This window comes from Grampus griseus (genome assembly GCF_964374135.1).
Source record: "Grampus griseus genome assembly, chromosome: 1".
Taxonomy (NCBI): Eukaryota; Metazoa; Chordata; class Mammalia; order Artiodactyla; family Delphinidae; genus Grampus; species Grampus griseus.
Window position 1 is genome coordinate 161,177,760 of NC_139017.1, and position 18,841 is coordinate 161,196,600.

Sequence of the window (18,841 nt, forward strand, 5' to 3'; positions counted from 1 at the left end):
ACAGCATGTATAGACCAGAGGTCCTACACAAATGTCAATGTCAATGTCAATCAATGCAATGTTTACATCTGCATTGCTTCTTTTTCCTCTGTCACTCATTTAGTTCAAGTGCTTGGACTGTACAGGAATTTAAGTTGTTTAATGTTAGAATAGATTATGTGAAGGGAGTATGGGAAAAGTAGGTGATAGAGCAACAGGGGAAGGTTGTTTTTCTTGGTGGGGCAGGAAGGAGATAAACGCTGATCAAATAAATGAATTAATGGTGTGTGTGTGTCTCCTCAGTACCAGATGCAGAGAAGTTGAGGGTGTTTGTTCCTTTCATATGACCTCTATGCTTTATGAAGGAGGCAAAAATTCTTGGGGGAAGAAATTAATGGTACCCACAGAGGAGAAAGATGGAGCAAGCGGTCCAGGCTGCTGGTGTTTCCGTCTCTTCCCTTCACACCTCTTACAGATGGAATTGAAACAGTGGTTTAGGCTGTGTTTTGGTTTCAGCACCTGGCTTTTGTTGTACATTCTCAACTTTTATAAGTAGACTTCCTATCCCACCCCCTCCCATTCAATATCCACTGGACTTGCCCTTTCTGATGGTGGTTTTCCAAACCTCTTCTCTGCAATTGTAGTCCTCTCTCTCCTGGGGTACAGTAATCAAAATCCTTACGGACGCTAAATTCATTGTTTCAGCAAACACTGGGCAATGTGTACCTTCAAAATACCCTTCTAGAGACAATGCGTGACCTCAAAAGGGTAATGGCAGTTTGAGGCCTCTTTGGAGGGCTAGTAGAAGGAAAATATGGGAGCAGGTGGAGGCCAATGGCATGAGCAGTTCTGACTCATGGTTTCTCTTAACCCTTGGTAAAGGGTGGTACAATAATCAAGGCCAGTCTCTGAAGTGACAAGTACAAAGTGAGTCATTGGTGGGGCCACCTCGAATGAAACTGGGCTGCCTGCCAGAGAGGAGTACATAAGCTACGATCTGTCCTATTGTGATGTCAGCCTGAGGTCTAATTATATGTGGTCCAGACACAGTAAGTCCTTGCAGGGATAACTGATTAGGATGCAATTGCTTTTCCTTGAATATATGTAAAGAGTGATTACATAATTATCTTTGACTTTGGGGAGGTAACTTCATCTCTCAAGTTCTTCACTGGTAAAATGAGTGTACTTTCACTTACCTCCCAGTCTAGGTGGGATTAATAAAACCTAGAGCTGCACCTGCTACACAGTGTGGGGTTCATAGTTGGCTTTCCCTTCTGCAGCTTATTCTTTTTCAACAATTCTGTACAGACACAAACATCACTGACCTTCATCTCTGGTTACATTTAATGTTCTTACTCTAATTTTTCCCCCTCATCTACTTCTCATTTAGGGTGTCTAGCAATATTTTAGGGATTTTTTTTTTTTTTTTTTTTGCCACGCTGTGCAGCTTGCAGATCTTAGTTCCCCCGCCAGGGATTGAACCATGCCCCCTGCACTGGGAGCACGGAGTCTTAACCACTGGACTGCCAGGGAAGTCCCTTAGGGAGCATTTTTAAGCAACCTTAAGTCATTTGGAGTGAGGTAGAACATAAAAAATAAACACTACATACCAGAATAGTATAACTTTTTTTAATTCTAAAATACATTAATAATTAACATTGATAGGAAGACTGATTTACAATGCAATTATTTATTTTACAAGGAGATTCTGTACATCAGGGAAGCATCTTGAAGTACAATACAACAGGCTTTTATTTCTTCTTTACATTATGGTTGTGAATTGTTACTTACACGGAAAGAGAACACAAAATCCTCTTTATATATATATTTATATAAACACCTGAAAGACTTGACTCCCAAAGTATCTTGCTTCAAAAGAACATGAATGAGATGAAAGATGAACTAGATTCCTTGGTGGCACATAGAAAGCAGACAAGTAGCTCGGGAAATCAAATCCTGTTTCAAGCTTGGCACATTAAGGGAAAGGAAGGCGGTGAAAGGGGTTTGAAAAATGTCATCTGAAGCCACAGAGGATGCTGGCATAAGCCAAATAGTTTCCAGAACAACAAGACAGAAAGGTTAGAAGAAGTTAACGCTTAATGTGTGGCCACCTTATATACAGACCTCTAACAACTTTGTAGAATTGTCACTTATCTTCCCTTGGTCATACCAAATGTTAATGAATTTGAAGGAGATGTGGGCCCAGTGTATCTCCACAGCCATAACGCACTTGACGTTTACTGAGAAATCCAAATACCTCCCTATTCCCCGTATGGAGGGAAGATATACCTTTTAAGGTCACTTCAGCTTTGTTTTAACCTGATATTCTGATTGTTCAGCAAATCTTACATGGACATGAAAGGAGGAAAAGAGAAAAATCCACTTAAAGATCACATACAGAACAACATGGACTGCAGAAGAAATCAGAAGAAATCTGTAAGATAGCCACAATTTTCTGAACATTAAAGGGAAAAAGCCACATTTATCAGTTAAGTAGAAACTATTTTTTTCCCTTCCACTTAGAATGTACAGGAATTAGAGGGAAATAGTAAGGCTGTATGGTTTTCAGTAAAAATTCAAAGAAAGCAACTGAATCTTCTGTTTTAGGAAATCATATTAACATATATTACACATACAAAAAGGAGTGGGGCCTGAGTCAATGCCCAGGCACCAGCTGCACTGGCTACAGCTTGGAAGAGGAGTGAGTGAGGTGGAAGCTCCCAGAGAGGGTCAGCAGGAAGATCAGTGTTGGGAGTTAAGACAAAGCACACAGCAGGAGAAGGCAAACAGTACTGAGGAAAAGAGAGGAGCAGTGGGTCATGATCTTGCCCCTCCTAACTGCTTCTCCAAAGACCTTTTTCTATCTAGCACTCCACATCCCCAGGACCTTGCTGTGTTCTGGCTGGAAGTGTGGGGCTGACAGCACACAAGTGCTCCCAGAGTTGCTGCAACTCTGTTTTATGGGGGAAAACACATCTCTTGGTTAGAATGAGTTAGGGTATCATTTGGTACAACAAAAGTACAATAGCCTATAAAATTTAAGCCATGAGTCAGTTTTCTGCCAAGTTAGCCTCAATGTAAAGGCCTTTTTTGGTTTTGCTTTTATATACAGAAAACATATATGCTTTCTCATTTTCCCAACTTGGAATCTGGTTGCAGCTCAGACTGTTCAACAGACAGGAAAAACATAAGTTCCCATCATTTCTTCAAGATTTCTGTCTTTTTTTTACAGATAAAAGTCAGAATGACTTGTGCCAAAAGGAAGAACATGTCAGATCCTGAGCTTCTCTTGGGCTGGACTGCCTGAAGAGGACTGTCCTGCTGTGTCAGAAGAGGTATAGTGCAGTGCTTTCAGCTGACATGCCAGTGTGGTATGAAGGCTTCCCCTGGAGGTGGGGGCCACTTTTTCCAGAAGGTTGGGGGCCTCCAGAAGGTTTCCCCCACCACCAACTAGATGTGATGGCTAGAATTTAGCGCCTACACAGGTGGGTCTCACAACAGGACAGGGCAGGTAAGCCTAATCGTGCAAACTGTGCCTCAGCACAGGCAGTCATCGTGGGTGAGGGTGAGGTGCAGCCAATAAACCCTGGAACCTGCAAGTGACTCAGAACATTGGTGGCTGGTGAGGGAAGAGCCCTCAGGTACGCTGCAATATTAAAAGGTTCAAAAGCACTGACAAAGTGTTCAGCTTTGCCCAAGGCAGCGTATGAGAATCCATTCCAGTGAAATGCTACATTCACAGAAGTGCTGTTCACCCCAGAACTATATCCCAGAGGACTCAATTCTGGCTGCGCTGAGAAGTGCTGAGGTACCCTCCATGTCGCTCTGGAGACTGAAGCAGCGAGGCAGCCCTGTTTTAGGGGGTTGCTTAGATCCTCTCTCAAACTTCAGCATCATGGACGGTGGTAGCTAAAACGGATGATCAAAAAGAGCCGAGTTACCAAATATCGTAGATTTCTTTGCAATTACAATTGACCCTTGAACAACAAGGGTTAGAACTGTGCGAGTCCAATTGTACGTGGAGTTTTTTCAATAGTAAATACCACAGAACTACATGACTGAATAGCCTGTGTAGGAAGTGGAACCATGGATACCAAGGTGCCACATATATGGAGGGGAGCTATAAATTATATGTGGATTTTCAACTGTTCAGAGAGTTGTGGGAGCCCCAACTCCTGCCTTGTTCACAGGTCAACTGTATTATCTTAAAAGTAATGAAATGAATGTTCCAACTGAAAAAGTCACCTGTCCTCCACTCTAATCCTACCTAACGTTTCTGTAGCAGCCGATACTCCTGATCCTCTTCCTTCCTTCTGGAAACTCTCTTCTTTTGACTTCTGTAACACTATCTTTTCCCTAGTTTTCCCTCTTTTTCAATTGCTTTTCCTCAATGTTTTCCTGGTTCATTTTCCTCTGTCCACCCTTTAAATACAAAACACTTTTCTCCTTAAGAACTACTATCTTTTTTCGTAAATTTGAATCTTTATACCTTGCGTTTCTCCCTGGACTCTAGGCTGAATATCCAACTGTCTTCTAGGCAGCTCCCCCTCCATGTGTCACAGGCTCATCAGACTCAACATATATAATTGACTTTCTAGTTTGTTCACTGTCTGCCTTCCTCTTTTAGAATAAAAGCTCCCTGAGGACAGGGACTTTATCTTCTTCTCTGCTATATCCCAAGCACCTAGCACTGTATCCATCAGGTAGTGGGTGCTGAATATTCACTGAATAAATGTCCTAAACTGTTTGCCTGAACTCCTTATTAACTAAACAGTCTTCAAAAATCACGTTGGAAATCTAAGGAGTCATTTTGATTACTTCCTTTAGTTCATCCTTGGAATCAACAGATTGCCAAATCTTGTTGATTCTATGCTTGAAATGTCTTTCAAACCTATCTTCCCTGGTCTGAGCTAGCAGCATGCTCACTCTATTTTAGTTGCTTCCTAATTGGTCTCCCTGCTGCTGGTCTCGTCATTCTTCCAAATCACCTTCCACAGTTCCACCAGGGCTTTTCCCCAAATACACAGAACTCCAATGGTTACCCAATATCCTAGCATGAGTCAAAGCTCTTCAGAACACGACTGTAACCCATCTTGCTAGTCTCACCTTCACCATGCTGCCCCCATCCATCCTCTGCTCCAGCTACATGTTCTATTACTCAGAACACGCATTTTCCTGCCTCCCAAAGTCTTGCTAAAGCTGGCAGTTCTGCTTACAATGTTCCTTCCTTCCTTCCTGTCCAAATAAATTATTTTACATAATTTAAGATGCAGCCTAAATGTCACCTTCTCTCTGACTTTCTTGTATTGTTGCTCAATATGGTACTTTACTACTAATACTACTACTAATAAAAAGAGCTAACACTGGACTTGCCTGGTGGCGCAGTGGTTAAGAATGTGCCTGCCAATGAGGGGACACGGGTTCGAGCCCTGGTCCTGGAAGATCCCACATGCCGCAGAGCAACTAAGCTCATGCGCCACAATTACTGAGCCTGTGCTCTAGGGCCTGAAAGCCACAACTACTGAGCCCGCATGCCACAACTACTGAGCCCATGTTCCACAACTACTCAAGCCTGTGCGCCTAGAGCCCGTGTTCTGTAACTAGAGAAGCCACTGCAATAAGAAGCCCACGCACCACGATGAAGAGTAGCCCCTGCTCACTGCAACTAGAGAAAGCCCGCGTGCAGCAACGAAGACCCAACGCAGCCATAAATAAACAAACAAATAAATAAATTTATTTTAAAAAAATAGCTAACACTGACATAGCCAGGAAATGGTGGAGTTGGGATACGAAACCTGACAGATTCAGGCCTCAGAATGACTAAGGCATTTATCATATGGATTGTACACAGTGGTACATAGGTCTCTTCCTGGATTAGACTATAATCTCCTTGCTGGCAAGTATGGTTTGTTATTTGAGTTCATATTACAGCACCCTGAATGGTGTTACTATTGTTCAAAGAATCTGCCTTCTCTAATCCTGTCAGAGTTCAGTACAAAAAAATTCTGTAGTTAAAATAACCAGTTGTCTGTACTGTGATCGAAAAAAGTTTAACAATATTTTATTTCCAATTTTGCTTCTTCCTTTTTTTTTTTTTTTTTTTTACAGCAAACTGTAATTGTCATTATAACTTCTTTCATTTAGCCTCCTTTTATAAATGTTCTGGGAGTCACCTAGATACTTTCACTGATTCCATTTGTGGCTCGCTGAGTCTTTAGGTATGGGCTGGGTCCTTAATCACAACAGTAATTCCAAATCAAAATGCTTCTTGGCTTGTTTCGTGATGTTTATACACTAAATTGGTAAGATCAAGTGTGCTAGAAAGGACTGAAACCAGAGAGGGCAGGCTGTTGTCTAGCTCAGCAACAGTTCCTCATCCATAACCTGGGACAGTGAAGTGCAGAGAAGAGAGCACCCAGTGGCTTTTAGTCATTCATTCCTTTCCCCACATCCTGGTTGTGCAAGTCAAGCACGTTACTTAACCTATTTGAGTCTACTTCCTCATCAAGAAAATGGGGATATGAACACACCTGGTATGTTTGCTGCAAGGATTAAATAAGATAATATACATAAAATGCCATATTCAATAAGGCATGAACTATGCCTCTTAGTTCTCATCTGTTTCTCTTAACGTAGTCTTCTTGCAATTAACACTGAGTGTTGTTCTTTTAACTATGTCATTAGAGTTCTTCCTAGCTGAACAACTCTGCTACATTTGCTTTCTGGTGGAGCTCTACTTAGCTCACAGTATTTGGGTCTTACCGTGTAAAATGTTTGCTCTCCTCATGAACTTCCATCTCTGAGCTTTTAAATTCATTTAATTCTTTTCTTATGGCGGCCTGCAGAGTAGAAACAAAAGCGCTTCAGCATCTTCTGTCTGCTAGAGTACAGCAGTGTATCTGCCATCTAGTCTCTACTGTGCTTAACTCTGGGAGTGACTGCGACCCCCGGAAGGCAACCCAGAGGGAGGGAGGAAGCCAGGTCAACACATTGAGTGAAGCTCTGAGCCTGATGCATATCGCCTTTCCTGACACCCTTCATCTCATAATAAACCTGAAATCTCCAGTTAAATCGAAACACTTGAAGACCTCCAAAGAGATATTGTACTTTTTATAGTTTCCACAGCATGTAAAAGTGCTTTTCCTGTTATAAAAGTGAAATATGGGTAATTACTAAAATATTCCATCCAAACTCCCTCCAACCAAACATAACCACTGTTTAAAAATGTGTTGTATTTCCAGATTTTTGTACTCTGTGATGCAGCAGGGATTTTCTTCTGTTTCAGTTTTGGTGGTGGTGGTGAAGTCATTAGTATAAAGTTTTGGTTGGTACATCTTGGTATTTTGTACCTTAGATATTTAACATTATACGAGAAGTAGAAATTTTGTTATGGTTCCCCCTCTAGTTAATGTCTTGTACCCTTCAAATAAAGAAAGAGAGACAGACAGACGACAGACACCTTGTCAGCAGGGGTCAGTTTGGTCCAAGGTTTGTCAGCTCGCCGGTCATAATCATGAGCATCTGTTACCTCCACGTATTCATTAAACCTCAGAATCTTCCTGGCAAGTAGTTCAGCCACAGTTGGCCTTTGACTGAGCTGAAAGAAATGAAGGCTCTCAGTTCACTATGCCAGGAGTTAGGCATCAATCATGCATTCAAACTGCCTCTAACTCAGAGCTTCAACCTTTCAGTGCACATCGGAATCAGCTGGGGACCTTTAAATGTGACTGATCCCTGGGTCCATCTTCAGAGATTCTGGGTATCAGGAGATTGTTTGTTTGTTTCTTTAAGCTCCACAGTGCACAGCCAAGACAGAGAACCATTGCTATAAACCAGTATAACCAGTGCTTCTCAAACTTCAACATGCATACAAACCATTTGGGGATGTGGTTAAAGTGTAGATTCTGACTAAGCAGATCTGGGGTGGGGCCTGAGATTCTGCATCTCTTACAAACTCCAGGTGATGCCAATGCTTCTGCTTCGTGGACCACATTTTGGGTAGCAAAAGGGTCAGGGCTACAAATTCATATCTAATACATTAGAAAGTGAATACATTTAATATGAAAGCAATATCTATTAATGGGTAATATTAAGGGTGAATTTCCTTTCACCATGAATAATGCCCAAGATATCAGATTCTGTAACAAATCATGATTTAAGGTTGAACAATCAGGTAACTTGCTCAATCTATCAAGGATAATTCCTCTGGTCCTGGGGAAGGGGAGAAGTGGGAAAAATCAGGAGGAAAATGCCTAGATTCCTTGCTCTCCTGGGGATTCTTATACATTTTAAGAAATGTCTAGAGAACTCAGACCAACTCCAAGAATCTACAGGAGGTAATCACCAACTATTATGGAGGGAGGGAAAGGAAAAAGGGCTTAATCCCGGAGTTTAAGGGTTAACACAAGTTTGATACAGAAAAGATTCTACCCTAACTGATTTGGGACCAATGAGAAAATCCTATTTGGTTTTCATACTTTTCATGTGTTACTAAGGGTCAAGTTCAGTTCTTTCTCTGTTTAGAAAACCACCAGTTTGCCCTGCAAAATTGAATTCTACACACTCCTCCTGTGACCGCTTCCATACGTCAACAGCTTTTATAGTCTACACCAAAATCCCAGGTCTACCAAATAAAAGGTCAAAACTTGTGCAAACATTTATTGAGCACCTTCTTGTGCCAGGCTTTCTTTAAACAGTAAAAATGGGGAAAAAAAAGTTCTTATAATGCTGTTTTCTGTATTTTCATCATGTGTTCTATTTTCACAGCAGTCTATGGCAATTCAAGTCAAATTTATTTCTTTCCAGTCAAATAGGTCATTCAAATACAAGACACACAGTGAGTGGACAGACAGAGACAGTGTACCTTTCTAGTGAGCCGACGTTTAATCTCTCGTTTTTCTGCCTGACGATCAGCTTCATTTTTAGCTACAGTTGACAGCCACAAACAAAGAATATTACTTCAAAATGGCAATCTGCATATCAAACGTTTCAGTAATTACACACAGATATTTCTTTTTTTTTTTTTTTGGCCGCACCCCATGACATGTAGGATCTTAGTTCCCTGACCAGGGATTGAACCCAGGCCCCCTACAGTGGAAGCCTGGAGTCTTAACCACTGGACTGCCAGGGAAGTCCCATACACAGATATTTCTTACAGGCTCCAAGTCAGAATAAAATACTTACTTTGGGACTGGTTAATCAAGACAATTTTCTTGTCAACTGGTGTAGTCAAATACTTAAGAGCATGGGTCAGCCAACTATGGTATCAAATCTGGCCAGCTGCCTGTACTTTTCCTGCCCATGAGCTAAGAATGGCCTTTACATTTTTAAATGGTTACATTTTGAGTGGTTTGATAAGTACCTACATAATAGCTTCCTTGTGCTCTTTGGCCTGCAAAGTTGAAAATATTTACTATGTGCCCTGGAAGAAAAACTTTGCAGATCTTTGCTCAAGAGTAACCACTAACAATGGAGAATGGAGCTCACACTAGGTTTCACATGATAAGTCTATAAAGGCTCCCACACTTGTAACCCTATGAAGCCTAATCCTCTTCACTGTGGAGGTATTTAAGGACAAATTTCACCCTATAATCGGGAAAAATAAATCTGTGCTGGATTAGAATGCTATTTCAGTTAGTCATTTACATAAACAGAAAGCAAATTAAATACATGGTCCTATTTTCTGACTTTGGAGGTATGAAAGCCTTAAGAGATGAAAAAGGCAGAACAACTGCTGCATTTGAGACTTGCTCTGGGTCCCAGCTCTCAGACACTAGGAATAGGAAGGTCCACTCCAAATATACAACCACTACCTTACCTCTCTTAAGGCAGAGAAAAGTTGGGCAGCACACGCTGTCAAAACCTCTCAAATGCCCAAGGTAGGTGCAGGATACTATGAGAAAATTAAAATACAATTTTCTGGAGTTTCCCAGTACACTAAACAATATCATAATGATATCTTGTAAAGGAAGCTTGGGGGGAACTATGTTCCTTCAGGGGTAAAAAGTATGAATACTCCTTCCTTGGCTAGAATACTCTCTCCTTGGCCCTTGTTGAAAAATGCTTCTCTTTTCTGTCATGTATATTAAAGTCAGAAACACACAAAGAAAATCTATACGACTTCATTTCCATAGCTGGACTCACGTTGTAGTATGTTTCGTTGTTCTAGTTCTTCTGGTGTTGGTCTTTGACTCAGTCGTCTAAAAAGGAGATAAATAAGAATATTGTCAATGTTAAGTCTCCCGGTCCTGTTTATAAAGATCTGTTTATGAAACACTTTTGAAACACGTTATGAAAAGTGTTTATAAAACACTTTTCACACTGAAAGTGTTAATACAGATATTACAACATAAAAAGGAATTGTACAGGCAAACAGGAGGCCAGGATTCTAGTTCTAGCTTTGATGCCAGCAAGCCCTATCACCACAAAAAAGCTCAGTTAGACCTTGAGTTACTCATGTGTAAAATGAAGATTTGGACTGTTCTGGTGGCAACCAAACAGATTTGCTCCTTCAGCATATGGGTTAACACAGATCCTCAAAGATATTAATAAAAATTCTCATTTAGGAAACCAGAATGAGGACTGAGACTATGTGTGTGTGTGTGTGTGTGTGTATGTGTGTGTGTGTGTGTATAATGCTTCCCATATGACTCTGATGTTCCTCTTTTTATTTTTATTTTATTTATTTTGTTTTATTTTTTTTTGGCTGTGCAGCATGTGGGATCTTACTTCCTCAACCAGGGACTGAACCTGCACCCCCCGCATTGGAAGCGTGGAGTCTTAACCACTGGACCGCCAGGGAAGTCCTCTTTTGATTTTGATTTATTTATTTAATTTATTTATTTATTTATTTTTGGCTGTGTTGGGTCTTCGTTGCTGCACGCGGGCTTTTTCTAGTTGCGGCGAGCGGGGTCTAGTCTTTGTCGTGGTGCACAGGCTTCTCATTGCAGTGGCTTCTCTTGTTGCAGAGCGTGGGCTCTAGGGTGCGCAGGCTTCAGTAGTTGTGGCACATGGGCTCAGTAGTTGTGGCACACGGGCTTAGTTGCTCCGTGGCATGTGGGATCTTCCCAGACCAGGGCTCGAACCCATGTCTCTTGCGTTGGGAGGTGGATTTTTCTTTTTTTTTTTTTTGGCGGTACGTGGGCCTCTCACTGTTGTGGCCTCTCCCGCTGCGGAGCACAGGCTCTGGACGCGCAGGCCCAGCGGCCATGGCCCACGGGCCCAGCCGCTCCACGGCATGTGGGATCTTCCCAGACCAGGGCATGAACCTGTGTCCCCTGCATCGGCAGGTGGACTCTCAACCACTGTGCCACCAGGGAAGCCTCTCTTTTGATTTTTAAACCAGTGTTTTAGGAACTACTGGAATTTAAAGTTGTCTCTCTTGGAGTTATATTCTGTAAAACCTATGATTTTAATTTCAGTCCTCTCTGAAATATCTGATGAAGTTTCTCATCTCATTCCCAGTTCTGAGATGTTATTCACCAACGACAACTTGTCATTTCTAGAATCAGAAAGTTCTTCATTTCTTACTTTTAATGTATAGCTCTGACAGTATTTGAACTATGTGCTAGTAACTCTTTAGTTGCATGGAAAACTCCCACCCCCATTTTATATACAATTTACAACTTTATGTATTTCAAAGCGTTTCTTTTTTCAATGTTCATTAAAAAAAACACCACCACAGCTTTACGAAGGTATAAGTGACATACAATAAATTGCATGATTTGATATTTTGACATAGGTATGTCCCCATAAAATCATCACCAGGACTTCCCTGGTGGTGCAGAGGTTAGGAATCTGCCTGTCAATGTAGGGGACACGGGTTTGAGCCCTGGTCTGGGAAGATCCCACATACCGCGGAGCAACTAAGCCCGTGCGCCACAACTACTGAGCCTGAGCTCTAGAGCCTGTGAGCCACAACTACAGAAGCCCGCGTGCCTAGAGCCCGTGCTCTGCAACAAAGAGAAGCCACAGCAACGAGAAGCCTGCATACCACAATGAAGAGTAGCCCCCGCTCGCCACAACTAGAGAAAGCCTACACGCAGCAATGGTGACCCAACACAGCAGCCAAAAATAAATAAATGAATAAATATATTTAAAAAAAAAGAGTGCATTAAACGATTTAGCTCCTCAGGGTAAAAATCTTAAAAAAAAAAAAATCATCACCACAGTCATGGTAAGGAACATGTCTATCACCCTTGGACTGATTTCCTAGCGCTGCTGTAACAAATTACTACAAAGTGAATGGCTTATAACATTCACTTTGTGAGACATTTATTCTCTCACAGCTCTGGAGTCCAGAAGTCCACAATCAAGGTGTTAAAAAGGTTGGTTCCTTCTGAAGGTTCAGAGGGAGAATGTGTCCCATGCCTCTCTCCGAGATCCTGGTGGTTGCCAGCAGTCCTTGGTGTTCTTTAGCTTGTAGATGCATCATTCCAGTATCTGCCTTAGTCACACAGCGATCTCTGTGTGTGTCTGTGTCTATCCATCCCAATTTCCCTCCTCTTATGAGGACACCAGTCATTGGATTAGAGCCTACCAAATCCAGTATGACCTCATCTTAAGTTGATTATATCTACACAGACCCTCTGTCCAAATAAGGTCACATTCAAAGGTACCAGAGATTAGGATTTATTTTGGAACATACAACTCTACCCACTACAACCTCCCTGACAAAATTTCCTTTCCTTTGTAATCTCTATCTCCCTGCCTCCAAGCAAACACTCATCTGCTTTATTTACTCTCAACCACCCTGCCCCGAGGCAGCCACTGATCTGTTTTATGTAACTATAAATTAGTTTTCATTTTCTAAAATTTTATATAAAATCATACAGTATGTACTCTTTTTTTTGTCTAGCTTCTTTCACTCAGGATAATTACTGAGATCCACCCAAGTAGTGGCATTATAAATAGTTCATTCCTGTTTACTACTCTGTAGTATTCCATCACAGGACTATGTTCATATTCATCCACTTATGTTTTGATGGACATTTAGGTTGTTTCTATTTTGGGGGACTATTAGAAATAATGGAATGGCTAGATCGTATGTTGTTTGATATTTTAAAGAGACTTACAAATTGTTTTCCGAAGTAGTCTATTTTACGCTCCCAGTCTATTTTACCACCACTGTGTGAGAATACAGCTGGGCCTCATCCTCAGCTACTCTTTTTTAAAATTAATTTTTATTTATTTATTTTTGCTATGTTGGGTTTCCGTTTCTGTGCAAGGCCTTTCTCTAGTTGTGGCAAGCGGGGGCCACTCTTCATCGCAGTGCGCGGGCCTCTCACTATCGCGGCCTCTCTTGTTGCGTAGCACAGGCTCCAGACGCGCAGGCTCAGTAGTTGTGGCTCACGGGCCTAGTTGCTACGTGGCATGTGGGATCCTCCCAGACCAGGGCTTGAACCCGTGTCCCCTGCATTAGCAGGCAGACTCTCAACCACTGCGCCACCAGGGAAGCCCCAGCAACTCTTAATATTATCAGTCTTTTATTATTTATTTTATTTTTAAAAATAAATTTATTTGTTTACTTATTTATTTTTGGCTGCGTTGGGTCTTCGCTGCTGTGCACCGGCTTTCTCTAGTTGTGGTGAGCAGGGGATACTCTTCATTGCAGTGTGCGGGTTTCTTATTGCAGTAGCTTCTCTTGCTGCAGAGCACCGGCTCTAGGTGCGCGGGCTTCGGTAGCTGTGGCACGCAGCTCTAGAGCGCAGGCTCAGTAGTGGTGGCACATGGGCTTAGTTACTGTGCTGCATGTGGGATCTTCCACATGCCGGGCCCCCTGCATTGGGAGGGCAGAGTCTTACCCACTGGATCAACAGGGAAGTCCTTGCTTCCCCCACCATTTAAAAAGTGGGTTGTTTCTTACTGAGTTTGGAGAGTTCTTCATATATTCTAGAGATATAAGACCTTTATCAGATACATGGTTTGCAAATATTTTTCTCCCAGTTTGTGGCTTATTTTTACTTTTTTATTTTTAAACAGTGTCTTTCACAGAACAAAAAATTTTAATTTTGATGAAGTGCAATTTACCAATGTTTTTCTCTTAAGAACCATGCTTTGAGATCATATCTATGAAATCTTTCTTTAACCCATATTCTAGAAATTTTACAGTTTTAGCTCTCATATTTAAGTCTATGATCCATTTTGAGTTAATTTTTTATATGATACACTGAATGAATTGAAGTTATTTTTGTGCCAGGACCATTTGTTGAAAAGACCATCCCTTCTTAATGAAATTGTCTTTGTACCTTTGTCATAAATGAGTTGCACATATATGGGTGGGTCTATTTCTGGGCTCTCTCTTCTGTTCCATTGACTTCTTTGTCTATCCTACCTTTACGTCAATACCATACTGTTTAGGTTACTTTAGCTTTATAATATGTCTTAAAATAAGACAGTGTTAGTCCTCCAGTCCTGTTCTTTTTCACAGTTGCTTTATATTTCCGTAACAATTTTAGAATCAGTTTGTCAATTAAAGGGGGTATTTTGATTGGAACTGCATTAAATCTACTGATGTCTTGATAATACTGAGACTTCTGATCCATGAATACGTTATTTGTCTCCATATATTTAGGTCTTCTTTACTTTCTTCAGCATTATTTTATACTTTTCAGTGCATAGGTCTTACACAATCTTTCATCAGGTTTATCCACAGGTATTTAAAGAGTTTTGATGGTATTGTAAATTGCTATTGTAAATGTTAATCTCTTGTATTTCTACATTTTAATTTTAGACTATTCATTGCTAGTGTCCAACAAGCTCTTCTAAGACGATTATGACCTGGGAAAAAACACTCAAAGATGAGCAACTAGCATTGCAATAAAGCCAAAGGAATCTATTATTATTATTATTTTTTTTTTTTTTGGCGGTACGCGGGCCTCTCACTGTTGTGGCCTCTCTCGTTGCGGAGCACAGGCTCCGGACGCGCAGGCTCAGCGGCCATGGCTCACGGGCCCAGCTGCTCCATGGCATGTGGGATCTTCCCGGACCAGGGCACGAACCCGTGTCCCCTGCATCGGCAGGCAGACTCTCAACCACTGCGCCACCAGGGAAGCCCAAGTAATCTATTATTAAAGATCCCCATTCTTGGATGAAATATACAGTGTGGGAATATAGTCAATAATAATGTAATATCTTTATATGGTGACAGATGGTAACTAGACTTATTGTGGTGATCATTTTGCAATGTATAGAAATATCAAACCACTATGTTGTGCACCAGGAACTAATATAGTATTGTAGGTCTATTATACTCCAAAAACCAAACAAACAAACTGAGAAAAAGAGATCAGATCTGTGGTTACCAGAGGCAGGGGGTGGACAGGGGGAACTGGATGAAGGTGGTCAAAAGGTACAAACTTCCAGTTGTAAAATAAATACATACTAGGGATGTAATGTACAACATGATTAATATAATTAACATGTATGTTATATATCAAAGTTGTTAAAAGAGTAAAGCCTAAGAGTTCTCATCACAAGGAAAATACTTTTTCTTCCTGTTTCTTTTATTTTGTATCTATAGGAGACGATGGATGTTCATTAAGCTTATTGTGGTCATCATTTCATGATGTATGCAAGTCAAATCATTATGCTCTATGCCTTAAACTTATACAGTGCTGTATGTCAAATGTATCTCAATAAAACTAAAAGAAAAAAAAATCCCCATTCTTAACTAATTCCTAATCTTGATGGTCTCTTGCTGACACTCAGAGGGCCACAGTTCTGCATTAAGATTGCCATCAGCAAAGCCAGGTGTCTGAGGTAGGAGAGGAGAATATATTTTAATTAACAGGCATCCTTATTTGTTTTTAAGGAATACACCAGGAGTTCCACTTTCCGAGAGGAACATCTGAGGTGGGCAAACACTTGTCTGTATACCTAGACTCTATGTATAGTACATATGCAGGAAGCTGGCCTGCATTCAGTCTCTCTATGCTTTTGGTTCCAGCTGACTTGAAAAATATACTAACACGTTGAAAGGAGGCAGTTACATGGAACATGTGAAATAGATACAATGGAAATTACGTGTGTGATTTTTAACTGGGCTGGCACCTCATGGTTGAGCAAGCCAGAAGAGGCTTGCTGTCCTGGGAGCCACCTAAATCCTTAGAAACTTTAAAAAAAAACATACTTATGTTTATCTTATGGTGTAAAGCTGTGAGATCTATCTCATGGTTTAAAGCTCTGAGAGCCATCTAGTTCCTTAATTTCCAAACTCTTAGAAGATACCCATCTGTGTACAATATGTATTTTTAAAAATTATGCTATTTCTAAAATTAAAAAAATAAAGATACCTGCATGCTCCACCACAAAGTACATCTCTAAGACATGTACTGGCATAATCAAATCAAATCAATCTATTCTAAGAAAAGGCCTACCGGATGAGCGTGTTCCCAATCTGGTGCCGTATTTCATTCCACTCCTCTTTGCTTTTTCGAGGCCAAGAATTCACGTTCATTTCAGGTTCACTGGGTCTGTGGTTCAACTTCATTGCCAGTGTGTCTTTCCTCTTCACTTTGTTGGCCAGAGCACCTTTGTACAAGGGAAAGAAAAACATGTAGGAGCTTAAAGCTCAGCCTCACCTGGAGCTAGGTAAGAGTCTGAATAAACAATATCATAATCCCAGCTTTCTAGCTGGCCTCTGATGATCCACCTAACAGAGAGGTGGGGGTAAAGCTGAGGACATCTAAAAATCTTTTTAGCAGATGGCCTCAGACGGGCTAAAAATATCTTTTCCCTTCTACCAGTTCTCTGTCTACATTTTTCTTCTTAATAAGAGTTGCTAGAGGAGGGATGGTCTAAGCAGGGGACAGCCTCTGAATTACAACACAGAGGCATTTGCACTAACACACCTCATAAGGTTCCTACTCTTAAAGCTGCTTTCCACTTTTAGGAATCAGGATTCTATTATTCACAGATGTGTGTACATGAACATGTTTTTTTTCTTTGCCCCATGAACACAGGAAGCTCACTAGGCTGAAGGAGTGCATCATTTTTGTCTTTTCCACAAAGCCCAAATACCAACTTTCCTTTACTCCACATTCTTTAACACCATCAAGGTAAATAATTTTTAAATCAAAACCAAACACATAAAAAACTGATTGACTCAACCTACTGGGCTCCCTCTCACTGGCTTGTTATAACAATGGGAACAGCAAGGACAAGAGTCTTTCACAGAGCCTTCCAAGAGCAGTCAGCCAGACGACTCGATGGGAGAGGGTGCCTGCTTCCATGCATCTTACACTTGCTAAGACCAGCACACAGCTTTATCTGTAAGAGAACTTTCTCCTTCTCTTCCCCTCCCTTTCTTACTATGATGGCTTTCATCTTCATCCTCTTCATCTCGGTATTGAATAGGACCTTCTGAATCAGAGTCACTCTCTTTCCCTTCTTCTTCCTCCTGCAGACACTGCGGTAGTTTAGGAATGACTGAGGTAGATGCTACATCTGCATCGAATGCAATTATGTGGATCTGCTCCTCCTCTTCTTCATCGTCTGGACTAACAAATTAACATAATTACATTTTACGTTTTCCTTTCAGAGACATAAAGAATAACTGATTTGCAAGGCAAACTACTAAATAACCATGAAAAAGTCCATAAATGAAATAATTTATAGTTATTTCCCTTAATTTTTACATTCTTGCTAAGAAACTTTTTAGCAGCTATTAATCTAAAGGGCTCTGGGTTCAAATCCCAGATCTACAACTTATTTACTAGCTTGTTAAGTTATTTAATTTTTCTGTAAATGTGAATGATACCTACCTTGTTGGTTTGTTCTTAGAATGAAATAGACAAATTCTAGAATGCACTAGTGTCTTGCACATAGGGCCCTGATGATCAATACATAAAATGCAAGTTTGCCTTGGTCTGATTGAATGAGAAGATCACACAGCATCTAACACAGTACTTGGCTCATGGAAGATACTCAATAAAAATACTTAACCCATTTCCTAAACCAAGGAAGCAAAGAGAAGTACAGATGAAAACTAACTTCTTTGCTTTACACTCTGGAGGCATAAAACTATTACTTAGTCTACTTCAAATTCCTAAACTGTCTCAAAATAAATAATGCAAAATAAATAATACCAGGAAGTACAAAAGATTATGGCAAAAAAACCAAAAAGTAGGATACTGCAACAACTCTATAACCATTCTTTTAGTTATTAGTAAGACAAATTTCCAACTTGCCAAGAAGTGTTAATCTTCAGTCACAATTTGTCTGAATTTTAAAAAGACAGACAAAATAGGTATAAGTACCAATGCTACTGTGAACAGATTGAGTGTTTGGGGACAGATGAGGGAGAGAAAAGATGAGCAGTTTCAGTCTGTGGGGCTGGAATACTGAGCTATCTTTCAGAGCTCCCTTCTTTTTCTCTAGGCTTCTCTCTGTCTCTCTCTACCAGGTTCTGTGCCAGGCACTAGAGCTTTCAGATTTGTCTAATTTCATTCTCGCAAGCCTATGAGGTAGGTATTATTTCTGTTTACAGGTTAGACAACTGAAGAGCAGGAAGATTAAGTAACATACACTACTGCACGCTAGTAAATCAGAGGCAGAGCTGGGATTTGAACCCAGAGCCATCTTACTCCAAGGTCAATGTTCATAAGCACCATGTTACACTGCTTCCCGTATATCATATAAAAATACATAGTGATTTTAATTTTCAAGTACAGAAGTTTGTAATTTTTGTATCATCATGGAAATTTCTGCCATGGAAACAATGTTATAGAAATCAGGAGAGTAAAAGTTCAAATTCAAGAACATGTCCTATTTGTTGAGTATTCTTCTTAATTTAAATTTATTCACATTTTCTCTCTATAAGTAATTTTTTCCCAGAAGGACTAGCTACAGTAAAGAGGGAACA

At 40.6% G+C, this 18,841-nt stretch overlaps 1 protein-coding gene across 6 annotated transcripts in view; it reads right to left on the reverse strand.

The window, feature by feature from the left end:
• Positions 1 to 1,598: 1,598 nt before the first annotated feature.
• PHACTR4 (phosphatase and actin regulator 4) overlaps positions 1,599 to 18,841 on the reverse strand; it is a 116,812-nt gene continuing 99,569 nt past the window's right edge. For all 6 annotated transcript variants that reach the window (XM_082650166.1, XM_082650164.1, XM_082650167.1 and 3 more), the window contains 7 exons: positions 17,290 to 17,477; positions 16,356 to 16,509; positions 10,123 to 10,178; positions 8,843 to 8,904; positions 7,439 to 7,576; positions 6,742 to 6,818; positions 1,599 to 3,888 (listed from right to left, as the gene is read on the reverse strand). In XM_082650166.1, the coding sequence (XP_082506292.1) occupies positions 3,873 to 3,888; positions 6,742 to 6,818; positions 7,439 to 7,576; positions 8,843 to 8,904; positions 10,123 to 10,178; positions 16,356 to 16,509; positions 17,290 to 17,477 (691 nt within the window). In that variant the 3' untranslated portion in view covers positions 1,599 to 3,872. The remainder of the gene's footprint in view (positions 3,889 to 6,741; positions 6,819 to 7,438; positions 7,577 to 8,842; positions 8,905 to 10,122; positions 10,179 to 16,355; positions 16,510 to 17,289; positions 17,478 to 18,841) is intronic.